The sequence below is a fragment of the Talpa occidentalis genome, unplaced genomic scaffold (genome assembly GCF_014898055.3).
Source record: "Talpa occidentalis isolate TD23 unplaced genomic scaffold, MPIMG_talOcc4v2.1 talOcc4.17, whole genome shotgun sequence".
Classification (NCBI taxonomy): Eukaryota; Metazoa; Chordata; class Mammalia; order Eulipotyphla; family Talpidae; genus Talpa; species Talpa occidentalis.
Window position 1 is genome coordinate 12,753,142 of NW_023601754.1, and position 22,468 is coordinate 12,775,609.

Consider the following 22,468-nt stretch of genomic DNA (forward strand, 5'->3'; position numbering starts at 1 on the left):
TGGGACATTTTCACAGCCTCAATGGGCGCGCAGGGGTGTTTGGCTGAGTATAGCTGGACTTGGAGCATTAGGGACCCCTACTCCCGGCAACGGAAGTTATTGAAATAGTAACATTTCCATGCCTTCTCCTTTGCCCATTCCAAGCAGGGAACCAAGCCTTTAGTGTTCCCTTGACTCAGGGGCTTTTGCAGAGCAGGATCAGCAGCCTGAGAGCCCTGGCTCTGGGACTGCTGTGAAAGCGCCTCCCTGGGATGGAGTCTGGAGGCCTGTGGTCTGGAGCCTGCAGGGAGTGGAGCGGGGCCCGGGGATGTGATGATAGCAGCTCCACCACCACCGCCTTGTTCAGTGCATCACAATTACTCACATGGACACTAGGCACATGAGCAGAAGGGCAGCTACAAACAGGCCTTGGAGCTGAGGCACGAAACCCCTAGGGCATCAGCAGTGATCACAAACATTGGGGCGTCAGACGAGTGGTCAAGAAGTACATGAGAAGATAACCAAAAGTGCCATTCTTTAGGGAAATGCAAATCAAAACACTTGGAAAACAACCTCAAGCCCATTAGGTGGCTAATATAAATCAGAAACAGCAAGCGGAAAGGGAATTGAGGTGTCCCAAACAGACCACCCCAAGATTCTCAGAACTGAGCTCAAGACGCCCCACTCTGGCTGCAGGATATCGTGAGCTAAGAGCAATGAACCTCTTCCCTTCTTGCCCAAGTCCTCTGCCCCTCACTAATGAGAGAGGAGATCAGGTCCTCTGCCCTTCCCCTAACTAAAGAAACAATCACCGCTCCCCCTTTTATGACCTAGAAGAAAGTAGATTGGGAGATCTCATCCAGTTGCAGGTTTATCGGTGAACATGTTCTCTCTGAGAATCTCATCTCTACCTTCAGAGTAAGGAAGAGCTCACCCCCTCCTTGTCTGTCATGTGAAGACTCCAGATTTCTCTCTTTGACACCCCAGGTCCCTAAACACAAGACCAACATCCCCAGTTTGCTATAAATTTTCCCTACATGTATTATTTAATTTTGACCTTCTTTCCTACTAATCTGTGTGATTTTGTATCTGTTTAGTCTTATAAAAACAAAAACCAAGGTTGGGAAATTTCCCTGTGCCACATGCACTATTGTTGGCAACACTGAGCATTAGGGACCCCTAATGCAAACATCTGCAGAGCAGTTGCTCAAGAAATTAAAGAGATGGCCACATAATTCAGTATTCTACTTCTGGGTATACACCCCAAAGAATTGAACGCAGGGTTTTTCATGAAGATGGTGCAGAAAGTAAAGAAGGAAGTACTTGCCTGTTCCAAAGCCAAAGTCAAAGCCAAAGCTTTAGAGACCAAGAAAGCTGTGCTGAGAGGCATCCACAGCCACAAGAAAAAGAAGATCCATGTGTCTCCCACCTTCCAGAAGCCCAAGACACTGTGACTCTGACAGCAACTCAAATATCCTTAGAAGAGCACCCCGGGAGAAAGAAGCTTGACCCCCAGGCCATCATCAAGAGCCTGCTGACCACCGAGTCAGCCATGAGGAGGATGGAAGACACCACACTTCTATACATGGTGGACGTCAAGGCAACAAGCTTCAGCTCCAACAGCCTGTGAAGAAGCTCTATGACACCGACGGGGCCAAGGTCAACACCCCATCAGACCTGATGGAAGAAGTCAGGGGTGTGACTGGTTCCTGACTGTGATGCTCTGGGTGTTGCCAACAAAATTGGGATTCTCTCAATTGAGACCAACTGGCTAATTCTTTTTTCACCATAAAAGAAATGAAAACAGAGCCTCCCTGGTGACGCAAGTGGTTAAGATGCAACCTATGAAGCTTGCCGCAACCATGCAGCACGAGTTCCATCCCCAGGCCAAGGAGGTACCCACATGGCACAGCAGGCCTCTCCTGTCTCACCCGCTGCTTCTCTCAGCAGTGTATTTCAGTCAGTCTGCCTGTTCTGTTCCCCACTCTGTCTCTGATGGATCCTCTCACCCCCCCACCAACAACTCTGGCCTGTACCCCAGTTCTTGTATGCATAAATAAATCTTTTGAAAAACAATTGAACGCAAGAACTCAAAGAAATATGTGTAAACCCACGTCCATAACAACATTATTCCCAGTAGCTAAAACATGGAAGCAGCACAAGTGTCCACTGACAGACGAATGGATATGCAGCATGTGGTCTCTCCAGACCACGGAATTAACTCAGCTGTAAAAAAAAGGATGTGCTGATGGTGTGACGATACGATCGGTACAAATAACCACAGAGCATACAGCAACTTTTATAGGAAAGAGCCATAATAGGTAAATAGAGATGGGGATTGGATTAGGGCTTAGCAGGGGTTGGAGGAGTAGGAAATGTGGAGTGATGGGTACAGAGTTTCTGTCTGGAATGATGAGAATGTTTTGGAAATAGTGGTGATGTTTGCACAACAGCATGACTGCAATGAATGCCACTGACTTGACACACTTGAAAGCAGTTAAAACGTCAAATGTGATGGCGTAAATATTTTCCACAGTTTTTAAAAGGAATGTGATTTACCAATACCAGGAATTCCAGAGGCTGCCACCACAAACGGCATGGGGTCGAGTCTTCCAAGGCCCTACAGAGCAGGCACAGAGGGAGGAAGAGCTCAAGGGGGCGGACGCCACGAAGGCCTCGAGGGCCACTTCGAAGCACCAGTCCTGGAGAGCTGTGGCGTCTGCTGGCTACTCAGACCCACCTTGCCCCTATTGTAAGTAGCCATCTTGGATTGGCAGCCCAGGCTGATTGTCAGAGACAGGAAGAAAATGTGAGAACAATTTGGCCTCGAATTGATAAGATGTCTCAATAGGCAGGCACATGTTGGGGGAGCCCAAATAGGTGATAAGCTATTTTACCATGCTCTCCAGTCCCCCACCGTGAGGCCTCTGGCTATGTTTGGGGGGGTTCCCAGCTTGGAGGTTCTGAACTTGGTGTGGTGTTTGTGCCTCGCTGCTGACGCCCACATCAGCTTTTCCAGGTCACTGCTCCAACACAGTGCAGGCTGCCCCACAGCTTTGTAAGAAATTATTTCTCCCCTTAAGTCCAAGCAAGTTTTCTGTCTAGCTGGTAAGTGGGGATCCTGATTTGTACCAGAAAGCAATGCTTTTGAATAGGAGAGGTACCAGGCTGTCCATTTCAAATGCCTAAATCCTAAAGGAGTTGAAATACAAGACTTATGCCATTAAAATAATTTTTTAAATTGAAAAAGATGTCAGATTCCTTTTTTCCAGTCCCAAATGAAATAAAGATTCCATGGTGTAGCAATCAGTGCTGGTGGCCTACTGCTACCTACCCCTCTTCCTTCCTGATTCTGTCTGGGGTGGAGAAGACCTCACAAAGTGCTTCCTTTGCTGACCGCCTTGAGGAGTGGCCTTGAGACGCAGTTCTGTCTAAAGAGATAGAAGCAGGGGTCTCCCTGGTGGCACAAGGGGTTGAGACGCAACCTATGAAGCTGTCCGCAGTCACTGCAGCAGGAGTTCGAGCCCCAGCCAGGGAGCTACCCTCATGGCGTGGCAGACCTCTCCTGACTTGCCCACTGCTCCCCTCAGCAGTGTATTTCAGTCAATCTGCCTGTTCTGCTCCCCACTCTGTCTCTGGTGAATCCTCTCACCCCCTACACCTCTGGCCTGTACCCCAGTTCTTGTATGCATAAATAAATAAATCTTAAAAAAAATAAAGAGATAGAAGCAGGAGTCACAGGATGGGGCTACCAGGAAGATTTTTAAAAATGGGACAGACTCCGTTGGTGTTGCCTTTCCTTTTCGCTCCCCTTTCCTGTCCCACCTGAATGCAGATGTGATGCTTAGAGGTTCAGCAGCTATCTTGGGGCCATGAGGAAGATGCCACAGATTGTGAGATGGCACTTCAGCCATCGACTGTCCCCTTCTAGAGTTCTTGTTAAATGAGAAAAACAAATGTTTGATTTGCTTAAGATGTACATTTTAGGTCTCTTTCTCACAACTGAACGCACCACCAATAAACAACCAGGCAGTTTGAAAACTTGATATTCTCCCCTAGATAATATTAAGAGTCCCTGACCTGAGCTAGGGCCTCCCTGGTGGCACAGGGGTTAAGTCTCAACACTATGAAGCTGTCCGCAGCCACTGCAGCACGAGTTCAATTCCCAACCAGAGAGCTACCCACATGGCGCAGCAGACCTCTCCTGACTCGCCTGCTGCTCCCCTCAGCAGTGTATTTCAGTAGATCTGCCTCTTTTGCTCCCCACCCTGTCTCTGGTGAATTCCCTCACCCACCCCTGCACCTCTGGCCTATACCCCAGTTCTTGTATGCATAGATAAATAAAATAAATCTTTTTTTAAAAAAAAAAGATTCCCTGATCTAAAGGAGAAAGGAGACTAATGACAGATTTGATTGAGATCCTCCCTGTGGCCATCTGTCCCCTACTCTACCAGGCTTGGGCAGCAGGGCAACAATAACAACAACCACAAAAACAAAACAAAACAAAACAAAACAGAAAAACAAGCAGGTTTGGGGGAGGGCCATTGTTTTACTGCCTCTGACCAACCTTGAAACTGCGCCTCCCTTCCCTGCTTGCTGGGGAGTCCAGCAGCAGAGAGGGCCTATGAAGACAAGGAGGCTGGAACTTCCAGAGTCTCCCTCAGTCTGGCATAGCAGAGGGAACAGCCAGATGTTCCCCAGATGCCTGCAAGGATGCAGAAGTGACTGTGAAAGGGGCCTGGACCTGGGGAGGCCTCAGGACAGGGAACAGAATGGCCAGCTGCAGCAGGGGGCTCGGGGCCTCAGCCAGCAAGGCAGACACCTGAGGAGGCCCAAAGGCCGGCTCCCCCGCCCACTTGTGAGCTCGTTGCCAGCAGAGGATGGCCAGGGATATGCTGCATCCTGGCAGAACAAAGGCTCAAAGTCAAAATGAAATTCTGTAATCGAAAAATAGAGAAACCCACCTGTCCTGTGTGCCTGTGTTTAGGGCTGAGTCACCTCGTTGCTGGAGAAAAAGGTGAGGACTGAGAAGAGGCAGAATGCGAGGAGGGGTGGCTGACGCCAGGGGCGCTTAGGAAAGGAAACCCCACTCTGCAACAAAAAGAAGCACACGGCTAAGACGGGAACGTGAGTGGGAAGCCATTTGGGCAGGTGGAAGGATCCAGACACAGAGACAACACAGCACGGCTCAGCCATGTGTCCAGACCGGGCAACGCTCATCTATGGTGAAAGAATCCAGAACAGTGGGAGGCGGTGGCCTCAGCGGAGGCGGAGCTGGGCAGAGGCGTGAGGGCACTCTCTGGGCTGGTCGAGGAGTGAACTGCATCTAGGTTGGGGGTGTAGTCGTTACACTGTACATGTCAAATTCATCCCATCTCTTCATTTAAGATCATTTCACCATATATAGAGTGTACCAATCTCTCTCTCTCTCTCTCTCTCTCTCTCTCTCTCTCTCTCTCTCCTTCCTTCCTCCCTTCCTTTCTTTTTAAAGGTTGGGATTTGGGGGCCTCCCGGGTGGCGCAGCAGTTGAGCGCTGGGTTGTGAAGCTGCCCGCGGCCTCTGCAGCGCCGGTTCGATCCCCGGCTGCTCCCCGGCCACCAGAGGAGGGTCCCACATGGCGCGCAGACCTCTCCTGCCGCCCGCTATTCCCCTCAGCAGTGTACTTCGGTCCTTCTGCCTGCTCTGCTCCCCGCTCTGGCTCTGGTGAATTCTCTCACCCTCCCGTGCTTCTGACTGTACCCAGTGCATGTATAAATAAATAAATAAATCTTTAAAAAAAAAAACAAAACATATTTCAAAAAAAAAAAAAGGTTGGGATTTGACGGGAGAGGACAGGACTTTGAAGGGAGCAGCCCCTTCAACTGAGGAGGCTGAGTCCTTCTAGCTGGAGAAAGAGCCTGAGATGCGTGCTGTGGAGGGACGCACGCACGCACAACGCCCCTCCAAGGCCTGCATCCTGGACAGCGCCTCAACCCCAACAACCCCCACCTAGGCCAAATGTCAGGAGGTAACTGGGCAGGGAGGGATCGGGTCGGGGGCCTCCTGTGCCCAGCAGAGCCCTGGCCCCACATCCAAGCTGCCCGGGGGACAGCGGCCATAGACAGCCTTCCCGCGCACGCCGGGAGGGCTGCAGCTCCAGAGTCTACTTCATGGAGGCCAGCTTGTCCTGGGCTGGCTTCAGCATGTGAGGTGCCAGTTGGTCCTGCTTCATGTGAGGTGCCACCCCCATGCCGCGAGGTGCCGTGCGGAGTGACGACCTTCTGCAAAGGCAGACGACGGGCAGCCGCGGACCTTCTCCCTGGGAGTCCGCTGGAGCCGAGGGCGGGCCCCAGGGTCTAGGAGAAGAGCCAGGGTTTCCGAACGTGAGGGTAGGAGATTAGAAAGATTAGCAGAAAGGGGGAAGCCAGGAAAATCCTCTTTCATGTACATTTTTTTAATAATTTATTGATGTGTATTTTGCATCATTGCTCATTTTTGTACAATGTTTGCGTTCCCCTCTCGGGTGCGGTCCCCGTAGGGCTCCCACCACCAATCCCCCGTGCGCCATCCCCACGGGGAGGTCCCTGAAGCATGGGACCCCGGCCCCAGCAGGGTCCCTTCCCCTTTTGGGGGGAGGGAGGTTCCCGGGAGCACACAGTCCCGCCCCACAGGACCCGCCCCTCTGCCCACTCTCGCAGCTGCCGGCTTCCCAGGCCTCAAGGGCGGGGGCAGCCGGGGCCAGGGCCAGCAGCCGCTCCCAAGGCCATGCCAGCCTGGCTCAGGCCGTCCCGTGACCTTCCCACCCGGCCTCCCCACCAATCCCGTCCCAGCAGCACCGCAGCCTGGGGCGGTCACGGCTGCTCCGGGAGTGGTCACCCCCAGCTGCGCCCGACTGCCCTGTGTCCTGGGGTCTCCTGCTTGGTCCCTCTGCATCCTGCACTCTAGGTGCCTCACTCCCCTCTGACCCCGAGGTTCTCCAATGCCCCCCAGGCATAGTCCCAGGCCTTGGCTTTCGCTGTTGCCCTGGGATACAGTTCCCTCCAGGCCGGGCTGGCACACTTCGGCCAACTCTTAGGTTGGGCTTACTGGCCCCTCAGCGAGGCCCTCTTCATCCATGGTGGGGGTGGGGGGTGCTACCACTGATAACAATCACAATAACCTTAGTAACGTAGTTTACTTGTTTTTTAAACTGTTCCTTAAACTCCTTTTCCCATGAGCTCTGCTCAGTCCTCTGCTCCTAGGAGGCTGGTAAGCATTGGTTGGTAGGATAAAGGAACTCGCACACAGTAGGGCCTCACAGATGGGGCTGCTCTTGGCACACTGTTTTGTGCCCTGCTCGCCCACCAAAAGCTGTGGTCACCCCTCCCTTTCATTAGACAGTCTTCTAGAATGTGCAAAGGGCACCGACACGCAATCCAAGAAGCACAAGGGCCAACCAGGTGGATGGCGTTAGGCTTGGTCCTACATGCTCAGCAGGGGTCACACCCTTGGGTAATGTGGGACCCCTTCCTTAGGCAGCCCCTCTCTACCCACTTACAAGCAGACCAGAGAAGAGAAGTAACTTGCCCAAGGGCCCACAACGGCTTGGTGCTGTGAGCTACATTACAGTCATCCGTGCAACAGGAATTCAGAAGCGGGGATATTCTCTTCCTCCTGGATTCTGGAGCTCTTGTTTGCATCTGGCAGCCTCAACCTCAAAATTCTCCCTCCTCAGTTTCCAGCTGCTGGGAAAAGGCCTCTCTGCCCACCCAAGTCAGAAACAGGTCTCCCTGGGCCCTGCTTCCTGCTTGATGGAAGGGTCTAGTCCTCCAGTGGCTCATGGGAGGCAGTAGCAGGTGGTAGGAGCCCCCTGGTCTGACCATGGGCCCAGTCTTGCCCCAGATGCCACATGTTCAATCCCAGGGGCCGTGACCCCTGGGGAAGGGGCTGGGCCCTCATCTCTCCCTTCCTGCACCACACTGCCCAGGGGGGTTGAACCATCAACAAACCAACTATTGTCCAGTGTGCTCCAAATGCGAGACCAGGCTGTGCCTGAAACCCTGCCCAGACCTAGCTGCGACCCACCGGGCTTGGAAGAGGAAGCCCCAGTGTGCCAATCCCTTCCCCTTGGCTGTGAATCAAGGGCCACCTTGATTGCTCCCCACCATTGCCCTTGACCCTGACTCCAAGTTCAGCCATGGTGACAGCTGCTGCTGTCCCAGCCCTGTGCTGGACACCCTGGCCAGTTGGGCACACTCCCAGGAAAGGGACTGTCACCTCAAGGTCTCCAGATAACAGCCTGGAGTACAGGAATATAAGGGGGTGCCCCCAGGTAGGCAACACACACCTCCCTGACTGCAGCACCATGGCCTTCCTGTGGTTCCTCTCCTGCTTCGCCCTCCTGGGCTCAGCTTTCGGTGAGTACCTGGCCGGGGAGGCTGGGAAGGCAGGCTCCCCTTCTCTCTTGGCCGAGGCCAGCAGGGCAGCAAGGGGTCCCAGCCCCCTGCTCAGCTGTGCATGTGTGTGAGCCGACGCGAGTCTCTCCCTCCTGTGCTTCACGGAGCCCATCTCAGCAAGAGGGGCACCGCGGGGACTGGACCAGACCAGCAGTGAGGCTCCCTGGGAGGAGGTGGACTTCCCTGGGACTGTCCAGAGGCCTCACACCCTCTGCAGAGCACAGAGGAGACGTGTCCAGGAAGTTTTCTGAGCGGTCAGTGGCTCCCCGGCAGGCTCAGACGGCGAGCGTGTGGGCAGCATTTTTCAAATGGTGCTCGCTGAAAGCTCGGGAGAGGCCAGGGACTGACCGGGTGCCTGCTTAGCCTGCTAACTCGTCTGGCATCCTTGCAGCAACTCTGTGAGGCTAGCGGCTGGACGGTCCCCATTTTGCTGATGGGGAAACTGAGACTCAGGGTGGTTACTCTAGGCAGTGATGGGGGGGGTTCAAATCCACAGACTTCAGCCTCCAGACCACTCTCTGGACCCGATCCTGCCTTGACTGCAGTGTTCTGGGATTGTCTGGGCTGAAGCACACGTCACACTGAACTCTGGGGGGGGGGGTCATGTAGGGGGGCACCAGAGCCAGCTTTGACCTCCACCTCTGACCCCATACGCCCACCCCCAGGCTGCGGGGTCCCCGCCATCCACCCCGTGCTGAGCGGCCTGTCCAGGATCGTCAATGGCGAGGACGCCGTCCCTGGCTCCTGGCCCTGGCAGGTGTCCCTGCAGGTAAGGGGGGATCTGAGCCGGAGTGGGGTCACACTGGGGTACAGGCTCGCTGGGAAGGGGCTGCTCTCCAGGTGGCCAGCACTGACCCTCCCGTCTTCCTCCAGGACAGCACCGGCTTCCACTTCTGCGGGGGCTCCCTGATCAGCGAGAACTGGGTGGTCACCGCTGCCCACTGCAGTGTCAGGTGAGACCTGGGGGTCCCTAGGAAACCCTTGGGGATGGGAGAGACGCTCAACACTGAGGACTAGTCCTTTAACTCTTTTGCTCCTCAGTTTTCTTATTTGGAAAGTGTAGAAAACGCCACCCACCGCCCTCCTGGGTGATGGGGAGGAAACACCCAGCAGGTGATGACCCCTCACCCCAGGTGCCATTCTGAGGGCCCATCCCCCACAGGCGTGCTCACATGCACGAGGGCCATGTGCAAGCCTGCACACCCACACGCACACCTCAGCAGCCCGCAGTCCCGCGTGCCCCAGCCCCACCTCACAGCAGGAACCTGTCCTTTCTCTGGCTTCTAGAACCTCCCACCTCGTGGTCGCCGGAGAGTTTGACCAGGGCTCCAATGCTGAGAACATCCAGGTGCTGAAGATCGCCCAGGTACGATGGCCCCGGGATCCAGGTACAGACCCCCGCAAGGCGGCTCTGGGGAGAGTGCAGCCCTAATAGGCTGGACCAAGAGGCCTGGGGACCCCAGCTCTTCCCCAACACCCCATGATAAGGCAAAGCAGAAGGTGGGGTGTACAAAGTTCCAGATAGGGGAAAAGGGCTACCTCAGCCTTTGGGCCTCAGTTCCTGCAGCCAGTGAAAGAGCTTTGAGCCCAACAGCCATTGGCCAAGGAGGCAGCGGGGGCCAGCCCCGGTCCTGGTCCTGCCCGCGGCCTGTTGCCTCCCAGACCCCAACTGAAGCTGTCCGACCTTTCCCCCCAGGTTTTCAAGAACCCCAAGTTCAACATGTTCACCGTCAGCAACGACATCACCCTGCTGAAGCTGGCCACCCCCGCCCGCTTCTCCCAGACCGTGTCCCCCGTGTGCCTGCCCAACGACGCTGATGACTTCCCCGCCGGCTCCCTGTGCGCCACCACCGGCTGGGGCCTGACCAAGCACACCAGTGAGTGGCCAGCAGGCGGGTGGGCACGTGCCAGGGATGGCCAGGTAGGCGGGGCTGTGGTTGCTGACACCACCCATCTGCCCTTCCAGATGCCAACACCCCCGAGAAGCTGCAGCAGGCCGCCCTGCCCCTCCTGTCCAACCCTGAGTGCCAGAAGTACTGGGGCAGCAAGATCACCGACACCATGGTGTGCGCCGGTGCCAGCGGTGTCTCCTCCTGCATGGTATGGCCCCTTGGGCTCTGCTGGTGCCCCTTCCCTCCCAGCAAGGTGTGGGTTCAGGCAGAAGCCCAGGGTCTTGGGCAAAAGAGGAAAGAGACGAACTAGCAGGCAGGGCTCTTTTTAGGGCCTGCCCCTCTCTCCTTAGGCAACCCTGCCAGAGTAGTGAGGAGGATACGGCCCTGGAGATCACCCACGTCCTCAGCGGACAGGTGCCAGGAGAGACTCTGGTGTCAGTTCCCAGATGGCAAAATTTCACTGCTAACACCATCTGAGCAAAATGCACCTCCTGGAGTTGTACAGTGCTCAGCCTGGGCAGCAGGACAGGGGTTGCAGATGGGCTCCAGAGGACCCTTCTCCCTCAGCGTGGCCCCTTCACTTACCACCATGCTTTGCTCCTATTTTTCAAACTAGCTTTATGGAAGCTTTACCATAGGACCCCACTTCAGGGGTGACCCTGATTTCCAGGGCACAGACCACAGTAATTGCTAATATTTTTTTCCTAATCCCCCCAATGGCCCCGCGCTGAGCTTCTACTGAAGGCTGTCAAGTCCTAGACTGGGCTCTGGGATGGCATCCAGGGCCACGTGAGCTGCCAGATCCAAGCACTCTTATCCCTCTCCCACAGGGTGACTCTGGTGGCCCCCTGGTCTGCCAGAAGGATGGAGCCTGGACCCTGGTGGGCATCGTGTCCTGGGGCAGCGGCACCTGCTCCACCTCCAGCCCTGGCGTGTACGCCCGCGTCACTAAGCTCATGCCCTGGGTGCGGCAGATCCTGGCTGCCAACTGAACCCACGGCCCCCCACAGCCTTCCTGCTGACCCTATTTCTCTAAAGCCCCAATAAACAGATTAAAGACATGTCAGTGGTGTGCGTGCCTGTGTCAGGGCCTCCAAGGCCTCATTCTACTCACGAGCTTGGTCTTCAGCGGGCTAGGCTGGGGGGCAGGGGTGGTCTCTGAGGGACCTCCTCATTCCTCCCCAGGGAGTGGCCAGGAAGGTCACAGGCACATGAAGTGGGGTGCAAAGAGAATGGCGACGCCTGGATAGGCCTGGGATAGGCAGTCAACTAGGCCTCCCCCAAACCCCTGCCCCCTAGGCTGTGGGGGCCTCACCGTCCACCCCACAGTGTGCTAGAGGGTGAGCCCGCGGTGGGCTCCACACCCCTGTGGTTCCCGGGAAGCTTCTGATCTCCCAGGTCATGCTGGAACCAGGAGCTTCTCAGTCTAAGAACTCTGATAGGGAAGGGATGGCAAGGCAGCGTGGTAGGCAAGGGGAATTTAACAGGGGCCCCCCAGGATAGACCCCACCCCACCTTCTGAACCTCACCGTGGCGTTTCTGAAGGTGGTCTTCCGCTTCCTCCTCTCTGGCAGTAGCTTTCGCAAGTGCGAGACTCAGGCAGCCCAAGTGAAGCCTCGCCCGCCTGCCGCTGGAAGCAGGGCACACGAGGCTCCAAGGCCTCCTTCTGCTGACTCCCCTCAACCAACGGCACCTCACGGGGCCAAATCCCCTTCCTTCTCATACCTGTCCCCAGCCCACAGCTGCCCCCTCTGGGCCACCCTGGACACCTCTGCCAGGCTTCCCCCGTCCCCCAGGAAGTCCCGCAGGCACCTCACATGCTCCCTTGTCTTGGGGTCTCCGCCATCCATGCAGAAGCAGGGGTTGAAGGATGGGAGGTCAGGATTCCTCCAACCTCTGGACCCAGGCAGCCTCCTGGCCCCAGCTGTCCCTGCTGCAAACTCAGGGCTCAGAGGATGGACACTGCCCTTTGGAAACACAGCAGGCTGGGGAGCTACCGATATGAGGGTCCCCTAGAACCAGCTTCCCAGTCCCAGGCTCCTCCCCAAGGGCACCTAAGGGTGCTACTGAACTGGGTGATGGTACAGCAGCCAGAGTTCTCATTCCAGGGGACGAGGCCTGGAGGTGCCAGCTCGTCACCCTGGCCCCCCGGGACATCCACTTATGTATGCCCTGTCCCATGCTCCAGCCACCGTGTCCCAGGCTGCAGGGTCTCTGCCACCCACCCCAAGCTAAGCAGCCTGTCCAAGGTTGCCAATGGGGAGGATGCGGTCCCGGGCTCCTGGCCCTGCATATGTCCCTGCAAGTGAGGGGGAGTCTGAGGCGAGCTGGCTAGGCCAGAAGGGATGAGGCAGCAGAGGCGAGGCTGCACACGCCCCCCTCCCCAGGCCTGCTCCAGCCCCTTCTTCCACGGGACTCCCTGTTAGTACTGAGTGGTCACCGCTGCCCACTGTGGGGTCAGGTGAGGCTGACTGGCAATAGGGTGTCAGGGGACATCTCTTATTCCCTCCCAACCTTAACCTCGATTTATCACTCCTGCCTGGCAGCACTACAGGAGAGGACACAACAGGCTTCCCAGAGACGGTCCTGTTGCCCACCACACCGCAGTAGACCGCTTTTCATTTTTCAAATTTTATTTAAATGTAGACTATTAGTCAAGTGATTGGAAAATCAATAATGAAAAATAGTTCTTTAGGGTTTTCTCCAGGTGCAGAGAAGGAACACACCACAGCTGCGTTTGCCCTACTGGAGGGGACACAGCACCCTAGTGGGTCAGCCCAAGGTCGAGGTACCTGGGCACCCCTGACCTAGCCCCATGCTGGGGCCCTCCCCGGCCAGCTGAGGGCGGACCACCAGCCCGTCCCGTGGCCTCAGCTCCAGGACCCAGCCCTGCTTCCTGGTCCATCATAAATATATACAAATCCCTGGTCAGTCTTGGGCACTGGGCCCGGGTGGAGCTGTAGGCTGCCTGTGCCCACAGCCACATGTAGTGACTTTCTTGGGACAGCTCGGACCATCACTGCCCTGCTCCCTCTGCCCTCCATCCCTGTGGTCGTCTGCTCTCAGGCAGCTGCCAGCTGGCCCAGGACACGGCGGAACTGCTGGGTGCTGTGGCCCAGCTCCTTGACCCTGTCCATCATGTCCTGGGCGGCAGTGGCCGAAGGGTACTGTAGGGCGGCAGCCTTGGTGGTGGCCACAATGCCACGCAGGAGGTCACAGAGCAGGTTGCTGTAGTGGGTCACCTGGTTGCGCACGTCAGCCGCCTTGGCCTGACGCGACAGTGTGTCCCCGATGAACACCAGCTTGTGGGCACTGAGGATGACGAACTTGCTGTGAGCCACGAAGATCTTGGGCGGCTGGTTGGTGGACACGGCAGTGAAGAAGGCCTCCACTGCGTTGGTCAGCGTGGTCAGGTTGGCCTCGCACTGCTCCAGGTAGAAGAGCAGCAGCTGCCGGTCAGAGGGCCCCAGCCCTCCCGTCCGCCCTGGGGCCAGCGGCTGGGCCTGTGTCCAGTTGGCCAGGTCGTGGTCTATGGGCCGTGACACTTCCTGCTCCAGCCGCTCAAACTGCTTCAGCTGAGGTGGAGGGAAAGCAGAGTAAACACCACAGCCACAGAGTTAAGGGAAAGAGGGGGCCCTTCAGAAAGAGGGGCCACCTCCACCCTCTTGTGTGAACAGACAGATGCCCTGACCAGTCTCCTGGAGACTGAGAACAACAGTAGGATTCCATGCACATTTTTGTCACATTTTTGAGATGACAAAATCAAAGAAATGAACAAGTAAGCAGCTGCAGGGTGAAGGAGGTCAGTCTCAGTTTGGGGGTACTCGCCAGTGGATGGAAGTTTGGGGAAAATGGGGTGAAGGGTAACCAGGACTTCTCTGTACTCTGAAGAGTTTTTTTTAAAAACAAAAGAGTTTTTTTAAAAACGAAAACAAACAAACAAAAAAACTTCTCCTTAACACGTATTCTTGTAAAAAAAGATCAAAATACCCCAAAGGAAAAAAAGATAACCCTCACCAGGAACCCCAGGTGTCCAGAAACAACCACTGCTAAAATTCTGCAAACTAGTCTTAAGAAAACTGTACACTGGGGACCTCCCTGGTGGCACAAGGGGTTAAGACACAATCTATGAAGCTATCTGCAGCCACTGCAGCACAAGTTCGATTCCTGGCCAGGGAGCTACCCACATGGAGCAGCAGACCTCTCCTAACTTGCCGCTGCTCCCCTCAGCAGTGTATTTCAGTCAGTCTGCCTGTTCTGTTTCCCGCTCTGTCTCTGATGTATCTTCTCACCCCCACACCTCTGGCCTGTACCCCAGTTCTTGTATGCATAAATAAATCTTTAAAAAAAAAAAAGAAAAGGAAAAAAGAAAAACTGCACATTGACAGATCTGCAGATGAGAGAAACTTTATGGCTGATATTTCTGTATTGTGTGCTAGTTTAAATTTTTATTTTTAAATTATTTTTAATCAGAATAAAACTTCCTTGTCTTTTTTTCTACACAGCCTATTCCTCTCAGGAAATGATCCAAAAATATGAAGAAAACCGTATGTCTGCACAGCAGTATTATTTAAAATATGGAAAACAGGGTTTCCCTGGTGGCGCAGGGATTAAAGTCTCAGCGCTATCAAGCTACTACCAGCCACTGTGGCATGAGTTCCATCCCCGGCCAGCTAGGGAGGTACCCACATGGTGCAGCAGACCTCTCCTGTCTCGCCCACTGCTCCCCACAGCAGTGGATTTCAATCAGTCTGTGTGTTCTGCTCCCTACTATGTCTCTGATGAATCCTCTCACACCCCACCTCTGGCCTACACCCCAGGTCTTGTATGCATAAATAAATAAATAAATAAATAATAAAATAAAATATGCAAAACAACAAACATTCAAAGACATTATATGGCGTTAAAGACAACTTCTGAAGAATGTTAAATGCCATGGGAAGTGCTTGCGACACAAGCCATCATGACCTCACAGGCATCACTGCAAACACAAGAGGGCGCTCCAGAGGCAGGAGCGGGGCTGGAGAGCCGCCCAGCTCACAGTGCCTATGCCTCTGTGGTGGCTTCTTTTCTGCTTTATTACACCTCTGTATGTGCTCTATAAATGTCTAGCATGGGGCCTCCCTGGTGGCGCAGGCGGTTGAGCACAGTGCTGTGAAGCTGTCTGCAGTCTCTGCAGTGCCGGTATGATCCCCGCCGGCCTCGGAGCAACCCACATGGCGCGCAGACCTCTCCTGCCTCACCCACTGCTGCCCTCAGCAGTGTATTTCGTCAGTCTGCCTGTTCTACTCCCCACTCTGTCTCTGGTGAATCCTCTCACCCTCCTGTGCATCTGGCCTGTACCCCGGCTCTATGTATAAATAAAATAAAACCTTTAAAAAAAATTAAAAAAAATAAGTAAATGCCCATCATGATTGCTCTGGTAACCATTTAAACACAGACCCAACACATACATGGAGATATCACAAGACAGAGCAAGAAAGGACCTGGGCGGCTCAGCTCTGGGACAGGTTCTGAGATGACTGGCTCTCACGCAGCCTGTGAACCTGAGCATCCTCACCTGCTGCAGTTCCAGCTGGCCCTTCCCCTGCCGCATGATGTTGCCCTTTTCCAGCAGCTCCTTCTGGGTTTTCTCAAACTCTTCCTTCCCCTGGAGGATACAAGGACAGGGCTAAGCTGGAGCTCCAAGGCCCGGTGGGTGCAGTGCAAAGTGACTGGCCACCAGGTGGCACTGCACACCACACACCAGGCCACCATGTGGCCAGCAGGACCAGGGTGGGAGCAGGAAGCTGTTTTCCCCACCTCTTTCACCTCCTGCCACCCCAGGAAGGGGCAGGGCACACTCATGTGGCCATGGCCATCCTGCCCAGCCTCCCATGCCAGGAATCACATCCGAGCACCTCCCCTCAGTATACAGGGCCTGGCCACCAATGCCTGCCCCAGTGGGCGCCTCCCTGGTGCAGTCACTGGGCTTTGGCACCTGTGGCCCTGGCCCCACCCCACCTTCCCCTAACTTTGCTTTCTTTCTTCCCCCAAGTCTGACACCATGTCTCTGTAGCTCAGAATCTATCTCCCCCAACAGAACAGCGCCACCCGCCGAGGGCCTGAGGAGAGTGAGGACTGGGCTTCGCCATCAGGCCCGAAAGATCAAAGTGAGAGGAGAGGAGAGCAAGAGCCCACTGGGGGCCAAGTCCTCCTTTAGCCACAGGAGCCCCCTGTGGGGGGGTCTATCAGGGTGCCCACAATAGGAGTGACAGCCAAAGCCCAGAGACGACTGGAGGGTTGCCCGAAGGGCCCAAAATCTGGCAAGGCAGGCACCCACCTGCAAATGGACGTAGTCGTAATCCTCCATCCAGCCCCCCTCACTGTTCTCGTACTGCCCATCTGGTGAGTCCTGGGAGGTGAACTTGGGGGGTGAGGGCAGGGGCCGGGACTGGATGCTGCTGGCCTTGTCGGCGGGGTTGGGGTACAGTGGGCCACCCCCCTCAGGCCCCGGGACAGGGGCCTTGGTCCGTCTGAAGAGCAACGAGGCATTGCCATGCAAGAAAGAGCCTAGCTGCTTTGCATCCTCGGGCACAGCCCGTGAGCAGGCCACCAGGCGGTCCAGGTCTTCTGCAGTGGCCCCTGGGCCTCTACTGTCAAGAGCCTGACCATGGGCCACCAGAGTCTGGTACACGTCCTCCATCTTCTGCAGCTGCCAGCTGAGCTTGGCATGTAGTGTACGGTCAGAAGTGTGGGCGGCATTGCCCACAGCGCTGCGGGCAAACTCCAGCAGCTCATGTACAGCCCCCTGGACGGCAGCCACCGCAGTCCGCAGGTCCTGTGCCGGAGGCTCCTGAGGCTCGGGGTTGCTGCGCCAGGCCCCACTCGTGGTGGCACTGCCCACCAGGTCCAGGAGGTGGGCAACAGTGGCGCTCACACCTTGCTGCAGCCGTGACAGGGCCTCCATGGCCACCTCCATATCCAGGGGCTCCCGGCCTGGTACTGCAGCCTCCAGCGAGGATGCCGACTGGCTGCTGCGCGTGCTACCCGTGCTAGAGGCAGACAGGCGCTTGGCATCAGCAGGGGCCTCTCGCTCAGCTGGGGGGGGCACCGAATACACACCGTCGTCAGCTATGCTGCCATCAGCCACCTCGGGAGGAAGAGCCCGCTCCCGGGGCACGTCGTAGAGGGTGCTGGGGCCAGGCCGCCGCAAGCCAGGGGGCACATCATAGAGGTCAGGGGCAGGGGGCGGCACGTCATACACATCCTCAGTTGGTGGGGAGTCTGGAGGGGGTGCAGCAAGGACCAGTGGGTGGCGGGTTGGGTCAAAGGGCTTGGCTTTGGCGAAGGCTGGGGGCACGTCATATGTCTCCTCACGCATCAGTGGACCATCAGGCACATCCTTGCTCACCGATGGAGGAATATCGTACACCTGGGGGGCCAAGGGATAGGTAAGGCTGCCTGCCCATCTGCCCGGCTAGGAGGGAGCCTAGGGACAGAACCATATGCATGCGCGCTCACTCACTCTCTCTCTCTCTCTCTCTCTCTCTCTCTCTCTCTCTCTCTCTCCCCCTCCCCCTCAATCCCTCCTACACACACACACACACACACACACACACACACACCCCCAGGTGCACACATCCCTCACAGCTCTTATCCATGCAGGTTATGGTTATGAGTTCAACTCTGGACCCAGATGATCCAACCACAAAATCCTGGCCCTACAGCTTACTAGCTGTGGCCTAGGCAGGTGACTCAACTTCTCTGTCCCTTTCTGCTCATCTGTAAAACAGAACTCACTCATGACAGGTTTGTTGTGAGGATTACAAGTGAGTTCGCCTAACTGCATAACCACAAACACTCAGTGAGAGATTAGTTCTGGAACCACCACCACCACCCCGTGTTCCCTACTACGTGGCGGGTACGTGGCTAGGCCATCTTCACGACACGTTCAGGGTGATGATGTCCCAGCTCACCCAGGACAGTCCGGTATGTGCATGACACTCCCATATTACGGGTTGTCCCCCTTTTGCTTTCAAAGTGTTCTGGTTTGAATGACAAATTCTGCGGTCACCTTGCTGATATTCTGTGAATCTGTTAGGGGCCATTTTACCAATGAGGACGCTGAGGCTTAAGAGAAAGGTGGGTTTCGAGATCAGAGAGTGGGGTCCAGCCCTGCAGAGATGGACCCACCCCAGTGCACAAACTCGGCCCCTCCCAGAACCTGTACACAGATCAGCTCCCGAGGCCCAGCATTCCTGACAGCTCACCGCATGGTGGTTGGATGGCGGCAGGCCCTTCTCCACACTGGGAGGCACGTCATACACGTCCAGTGATGGGTCCCGGCCGTTGGGGCCTTTGACAGCCATAGGGGGTGTATCATATACCTGAAGGTAGGAACAGTGCAGTGACACAGGTGCCAGGGCCACCTGGGAAGATGGACAGAACAGAAACCACACCGCGCCCACCCAGAACTGCTCTGGCCAGGGCCAAGAAAGGTCATCTCCCTGAGCCAGGGTGGGATAGAGGCTCCCCACTACCCCTTTATTGCCCCAATACTTACCTCCTGGCCATACTGGCTGGGAAGCAGCCCCCGAACAGGGGGCACATCATAGATGTCCTGGGGCCCAGAGGCCAGCAGGTGGCGTGGGATGTCATACTCGTCCTGTTCTGGCTGGGAGGCCTCAAACACATAGCCTTGCCCCACGCGGGTGGGCACCACCACCTGGGGACAGACAGCTGTCGGTCACCACCGGCTCAGGAAGCCAGCCTCCAGGACACATCCTCAGGCCTAGGGAGACCCCCCACCATGAGGAGGGGGAGGCACACAAAGGGGGGCCTCCCCAGGGTGGGGTTCAGAGGCATCAGTCCTCATCCCTTTGGATTCTCTGCCCTTTCCTCCAGGATAGGCAGCGCACAGGGAACCAGGTGCCCAGGCCTGTTTATCTATTCTCACGCAGAAACAGAAGCGGTCTCTACTTCAGGATGACCTGGAGGGTTCTAGGCAAGGGAGACAAGCAGGGAAAGCAGCCACCCTTGACTGGAGGACGGCTATCTGATGACACCTCCCAGCTACGCTCTCTGCAGAAGGGCCTGCCAAGCCAGGGGCTGCAGGAACCAGCAGCCACCCTCAGGGTCTAGGACAGATGGAAGTGCTAGTGCCAGGCCGTGTTGGCTTCAGGCCAGACACAGAGGAGACATGCAGGAGATTCCCTCATTCAGGACCCAGGGCCTCGAAGGAGGTGGTGGCCTGGCAGAGCAGCAAGCGATACCCCTTTCCTCCTCATCCCCCAGGCACATTTTGAGGAGACCCCAGAGGACAGAGCGAACAAGGACTCCCAAAACTCAGGATCAGTTCTGGGGCAGCTGGAGGAACTGGATTGGTTTGGAAAGTCAAATGTAGGTACGGGGAGCGGGGGGGGGGGGAAGGCTGGAAAAGACTAGAACCAAGAACCCTTCTCCCCACTGTATTACACCCACAGGGACTCTGAGACCACCATTCCCACAAAAGTATAAGGCCTGAGTGGGGGGACTTCTGTCCAGAAAGGAGGCCAGTCCCTTTCTCTCCCCTGGCAAGGCTCCAGGGCTCAGAGCTGCAGTGGCAGAGCCTCACCACGCAGAGAAAGGGCTGGCGTCTGCTGGGGCCTGCTCACAGCCTTCACTCCAGTACCAGAGAGCCAGCACCTGGCCTGTGAGAAGGGGCATGCCTTGCAAGAGGATATGGTCCAGGGCAGGAGAGGAGGTCATGTGGGGGCGTGTCCTCTGGGAGGGGCAGTCCTTGGGGAGGGGCGTGGGGGGGCGAGCAGGAACTAGCCAGGGCACGCCTCCTCCACAAGGCTCCAGGCTCAGTTCTTCTCCTGACAGAAAGGCCTTTGTTCCTTAATCAAAGGGGACATCTGGGGCAGGGTTGACTCAGACCCTCCCCACACACATCCATGCAGGCACCGCTCCCCCCAGAACCAGAGTCCAGCGCCCATGTCCAGCCCCCGCCAAGCACAGCTCAGCTAGCTCTGTTCCTTCTGTACCACAGAGGGCGGCTGCGGGCGCAGCGCTGGCACGGCAGAGGCAGCAGAGTCCACCCCCCGAAGAAGGACGCCAGCAGCACTTTTCTGACCAGCCCAGAGCTTGGCAGAGCCTCCTGCTAATGTATCCCTGGGGCAGCCTTCTGGGGCAGCGTGGCAGATGAACCCGTGACACCAGGCCTCTTGGGGCACCCCTGGCAGGAGGGGTTTACTGACAAGCAATCTCAAAGAGGGGCTGGCCAGAGGCTCCACGGGGTGTTCCCCGCCCCTCCCCACACCGGCCCCGCGTGTCTGGAGTGGAGTTGGCGGCCCTCTCCAGACTCATCTCCCTATGCAGCCCCAGACTTGAGTCTCCTCCAGAGCTATTTTTAGACACTGGAACCTGCCAAGAGCAGGGCAGGCGGGGCTGAGGGGGTGCAGGGGGGACGTGGCAGGTTGGCGGGCCTGGGGAACAGGCATGAGGCTTCTCCAGGCCCGGGATTCTGGAGGAAGGAGGGGACCGGCCCAATGAAGAGGAGTGTGCACTGGCCTCCGCAGTGCCCATCCTACCCTCATGCACAGGAGAGGAGCGGGCAGGAAGATGGGAGGAAGGGCCCTGGGGCTGGACCTCCGGCCAGGCTAAGGGCAGTCTGGCGTTGCTGCCGCTCCTGCAGCTGAGGCTGACACTAAGCAGTCACACTGGCGAGTCAATGTTTTTGTTAGGAAAAAAGGCAAGGCATCCACCAGCCAATTCTCCAGAGAGTTGCTGAGCTGCTAATCACAGGCCGCCCTGCCCTGCTCTACACCTGAGGCCCCATGAGGAGGGTCCGGAAGCCCTGGTGCTGGGGGACACAGTCCGTGTGCAGAGGGGGCGGCAGACAGAGGCAGAGGAAACACACCCAAACCCCTCTGCCCACCTGACAGACACACAGTGCCAGGGAGCGCGGGGTCCCATCAGGGCATCGACATACAGCCTCCTAAGATCCATGAGAAGGCAGAGAGTGGGGGCCTCCCGCGCCCCAGTTCTGGCTCCAGCATTCTGTCCACACCTGACCACCTCCAAGCAGCTCTCCAGCTGGCTGGCCTCCCGCTGACGCAAAAGGGACGTGGCCACAGGCTGGGTGGGGAGGCCTCTGGCAATTTCCTCCTCTGAGAAGTGGACTGATGCAGGAGTGCTGTGGGACAGCGTACATGACCATCTAAGCTCTCACGGACCCATTTAAAAACTCCTGGGCTCCCCCCCAGGAGCCTAGGGAGGAGATGAAGCTCCTGGGTACCTCCCTGTGGGGGGTGGAATTCAGAAGGAAGACCTAGTTCAGCTGTGTCTCCTCAGGCGCCTGAGCAAGCGCCAGTTGTCCCCTTAGGCACAGCTGCAGCCCCTGACCCAGAGGCGCTCCTCAAAGAGTGACCTCATGAAACACCACCCCCTCTGATGGCCCCACCTCCCTCTGCCCTCAGCTTCTTAAAGCACCCCAAGGGTCATGGTGCCAGGGTGTGGCCTGGACCACTATCCCAGCGATGCAGGCCACTTTGCACCAGATGTCGGATGCCTCCTGGCCAGCTGCCTCATGACTTCCCCTCCCCAAGTTCTGGTGGGGCCTCCTCTACCCTTGGACCAGGAGGCTCAGTTTCCCAGACTTCCAAAGGGGAGGAGGAGACTTAGGAAAGCACAGCCTCAAAATGTGGGCACAGATGCATGCACCCAGATGGTCAATGCCAGGCTGTTTGTATTCAGAACGAGCAATCAGAAACCACCTAGAACCCATCCCCCTGGGAGGGGGTAACGCAGCAAACTGGGGCAGCCTTCAGTAGGACTGAGGGAGAACTTTTACTAGCCCAAGAAAATTCTTTTGATAAGTAATGCTGGATTTACAACCTCAAAAAGCAAACGTATGTATATAAATCTGTGCAAGACAAACAGAGAAAATGCTAGACAAAATATGCAAAAATTTCCTGGCAATTACCTCCTGACTGGGGAATTTCATCTCTAGGCCTTTCCATACGTTACGCATTTGCGCTAACAAACAAGCATGCGGTCAGGATTGTGAAACAAAAGCATGTGCAATCAAGCCTGCCCCGGACAGAGACAGGACAGCTGAACCCCGGGGCCGAGGGCTCTCCTTCCTGGCCTGCCAGCCACAGGGCTCTCAGGGACACAGGCCCTGGGCAGCGCCAGGGTAGGCCCGGGCAAAGAGGGCCA

General features: G+C 56.4%; 2 protein-coding genes across 4 annotated transcripts in view; one reads left to right on the plus strand and one right to left on the minus strand.

Moving 5' to 3' along the window:
• The first annotated feature begins 8,298 nt into the window (after positions 1-8,298).
• Positions 8,299-11,340, plus strand: LOC119249085 (chymotrypsinogen 2). Its single transcript, XM_037516160.1, has 7 exons — positions 8,299-8,354; positions 9,059-9,162; positions 9,267-9,346; positions 9,681-9,759; positions 10,090-10,270; positions 10,360-10,493; positions 11,116-11,340. Exons 1-7 carry the CDS (start codon positions 8,303-8,305, stop codon positions 11,275-11,277), a joined length of 792 nt encoding a protein of 263 aa, XP_037372057.1. The 5' UTR covers positions 8,299-8,302; the 3' UTR covers positions 11,278-11,340.
• The window catches only part of BCAR1 (BCAR1 scaffold protein, Cas family member), a 34,307-nt gene continuing 22,110 nt past the window's right edge, over positions 10,272-22,468 (minus strand). For all 3 annotated transcript variants that reach the window (XM_037516159.2, XM_037516158.2, XM_037516157.2), the window contains 5 exons: positions 18,831-18,992; positions 18,538-18,654; positions 16,608-17,699; positions 15,846-15,935; positions 10,272-13,860 (listed from right to left, as the gene is read on the minus strand). In XM_037516159.2, coding sequence (XP_037372056.1) covers positions 13,348-13,860; positions 15,846-15,935; positions 16,608-17,699; positions 18,538-18,654; positions 18,831-18,992 — 1,974 coding nt within the window. In that variant the 3' untranslated portion in view covers positions 10,272-13,347. The remainder of the gene's footprint in view (positions 13,861-15,845; positions 15,936-16,607; positions 17,700-18,537; positions 18,655-18,830; positions 18,993-22,468) is intronic.

Coding starts and splice junctions, on each gene's coding strand:
- LOC119249085 (XM_037516160.1), top strand. CDS start 8,303: ATGGCCTTCCTGTGGTTCCTCTCCTGCTTCGCCCTCCTGGGCTCAGCT. Junction 8,355..9,058: donor CCTCCTGGGCTCAGCTTTCG/GTGAGTACCTGG, acceptor GCCCACCCCCAG/GCTGCGGGGTCCCCGCCATC. Junction 10,494..11,115: donor GCGGTGTCTCCTCCTGCATG/GTATGGCCCCTT, acceptor CCTCTCCCACAG/GGTGACTCTGGTGGCCCCCT.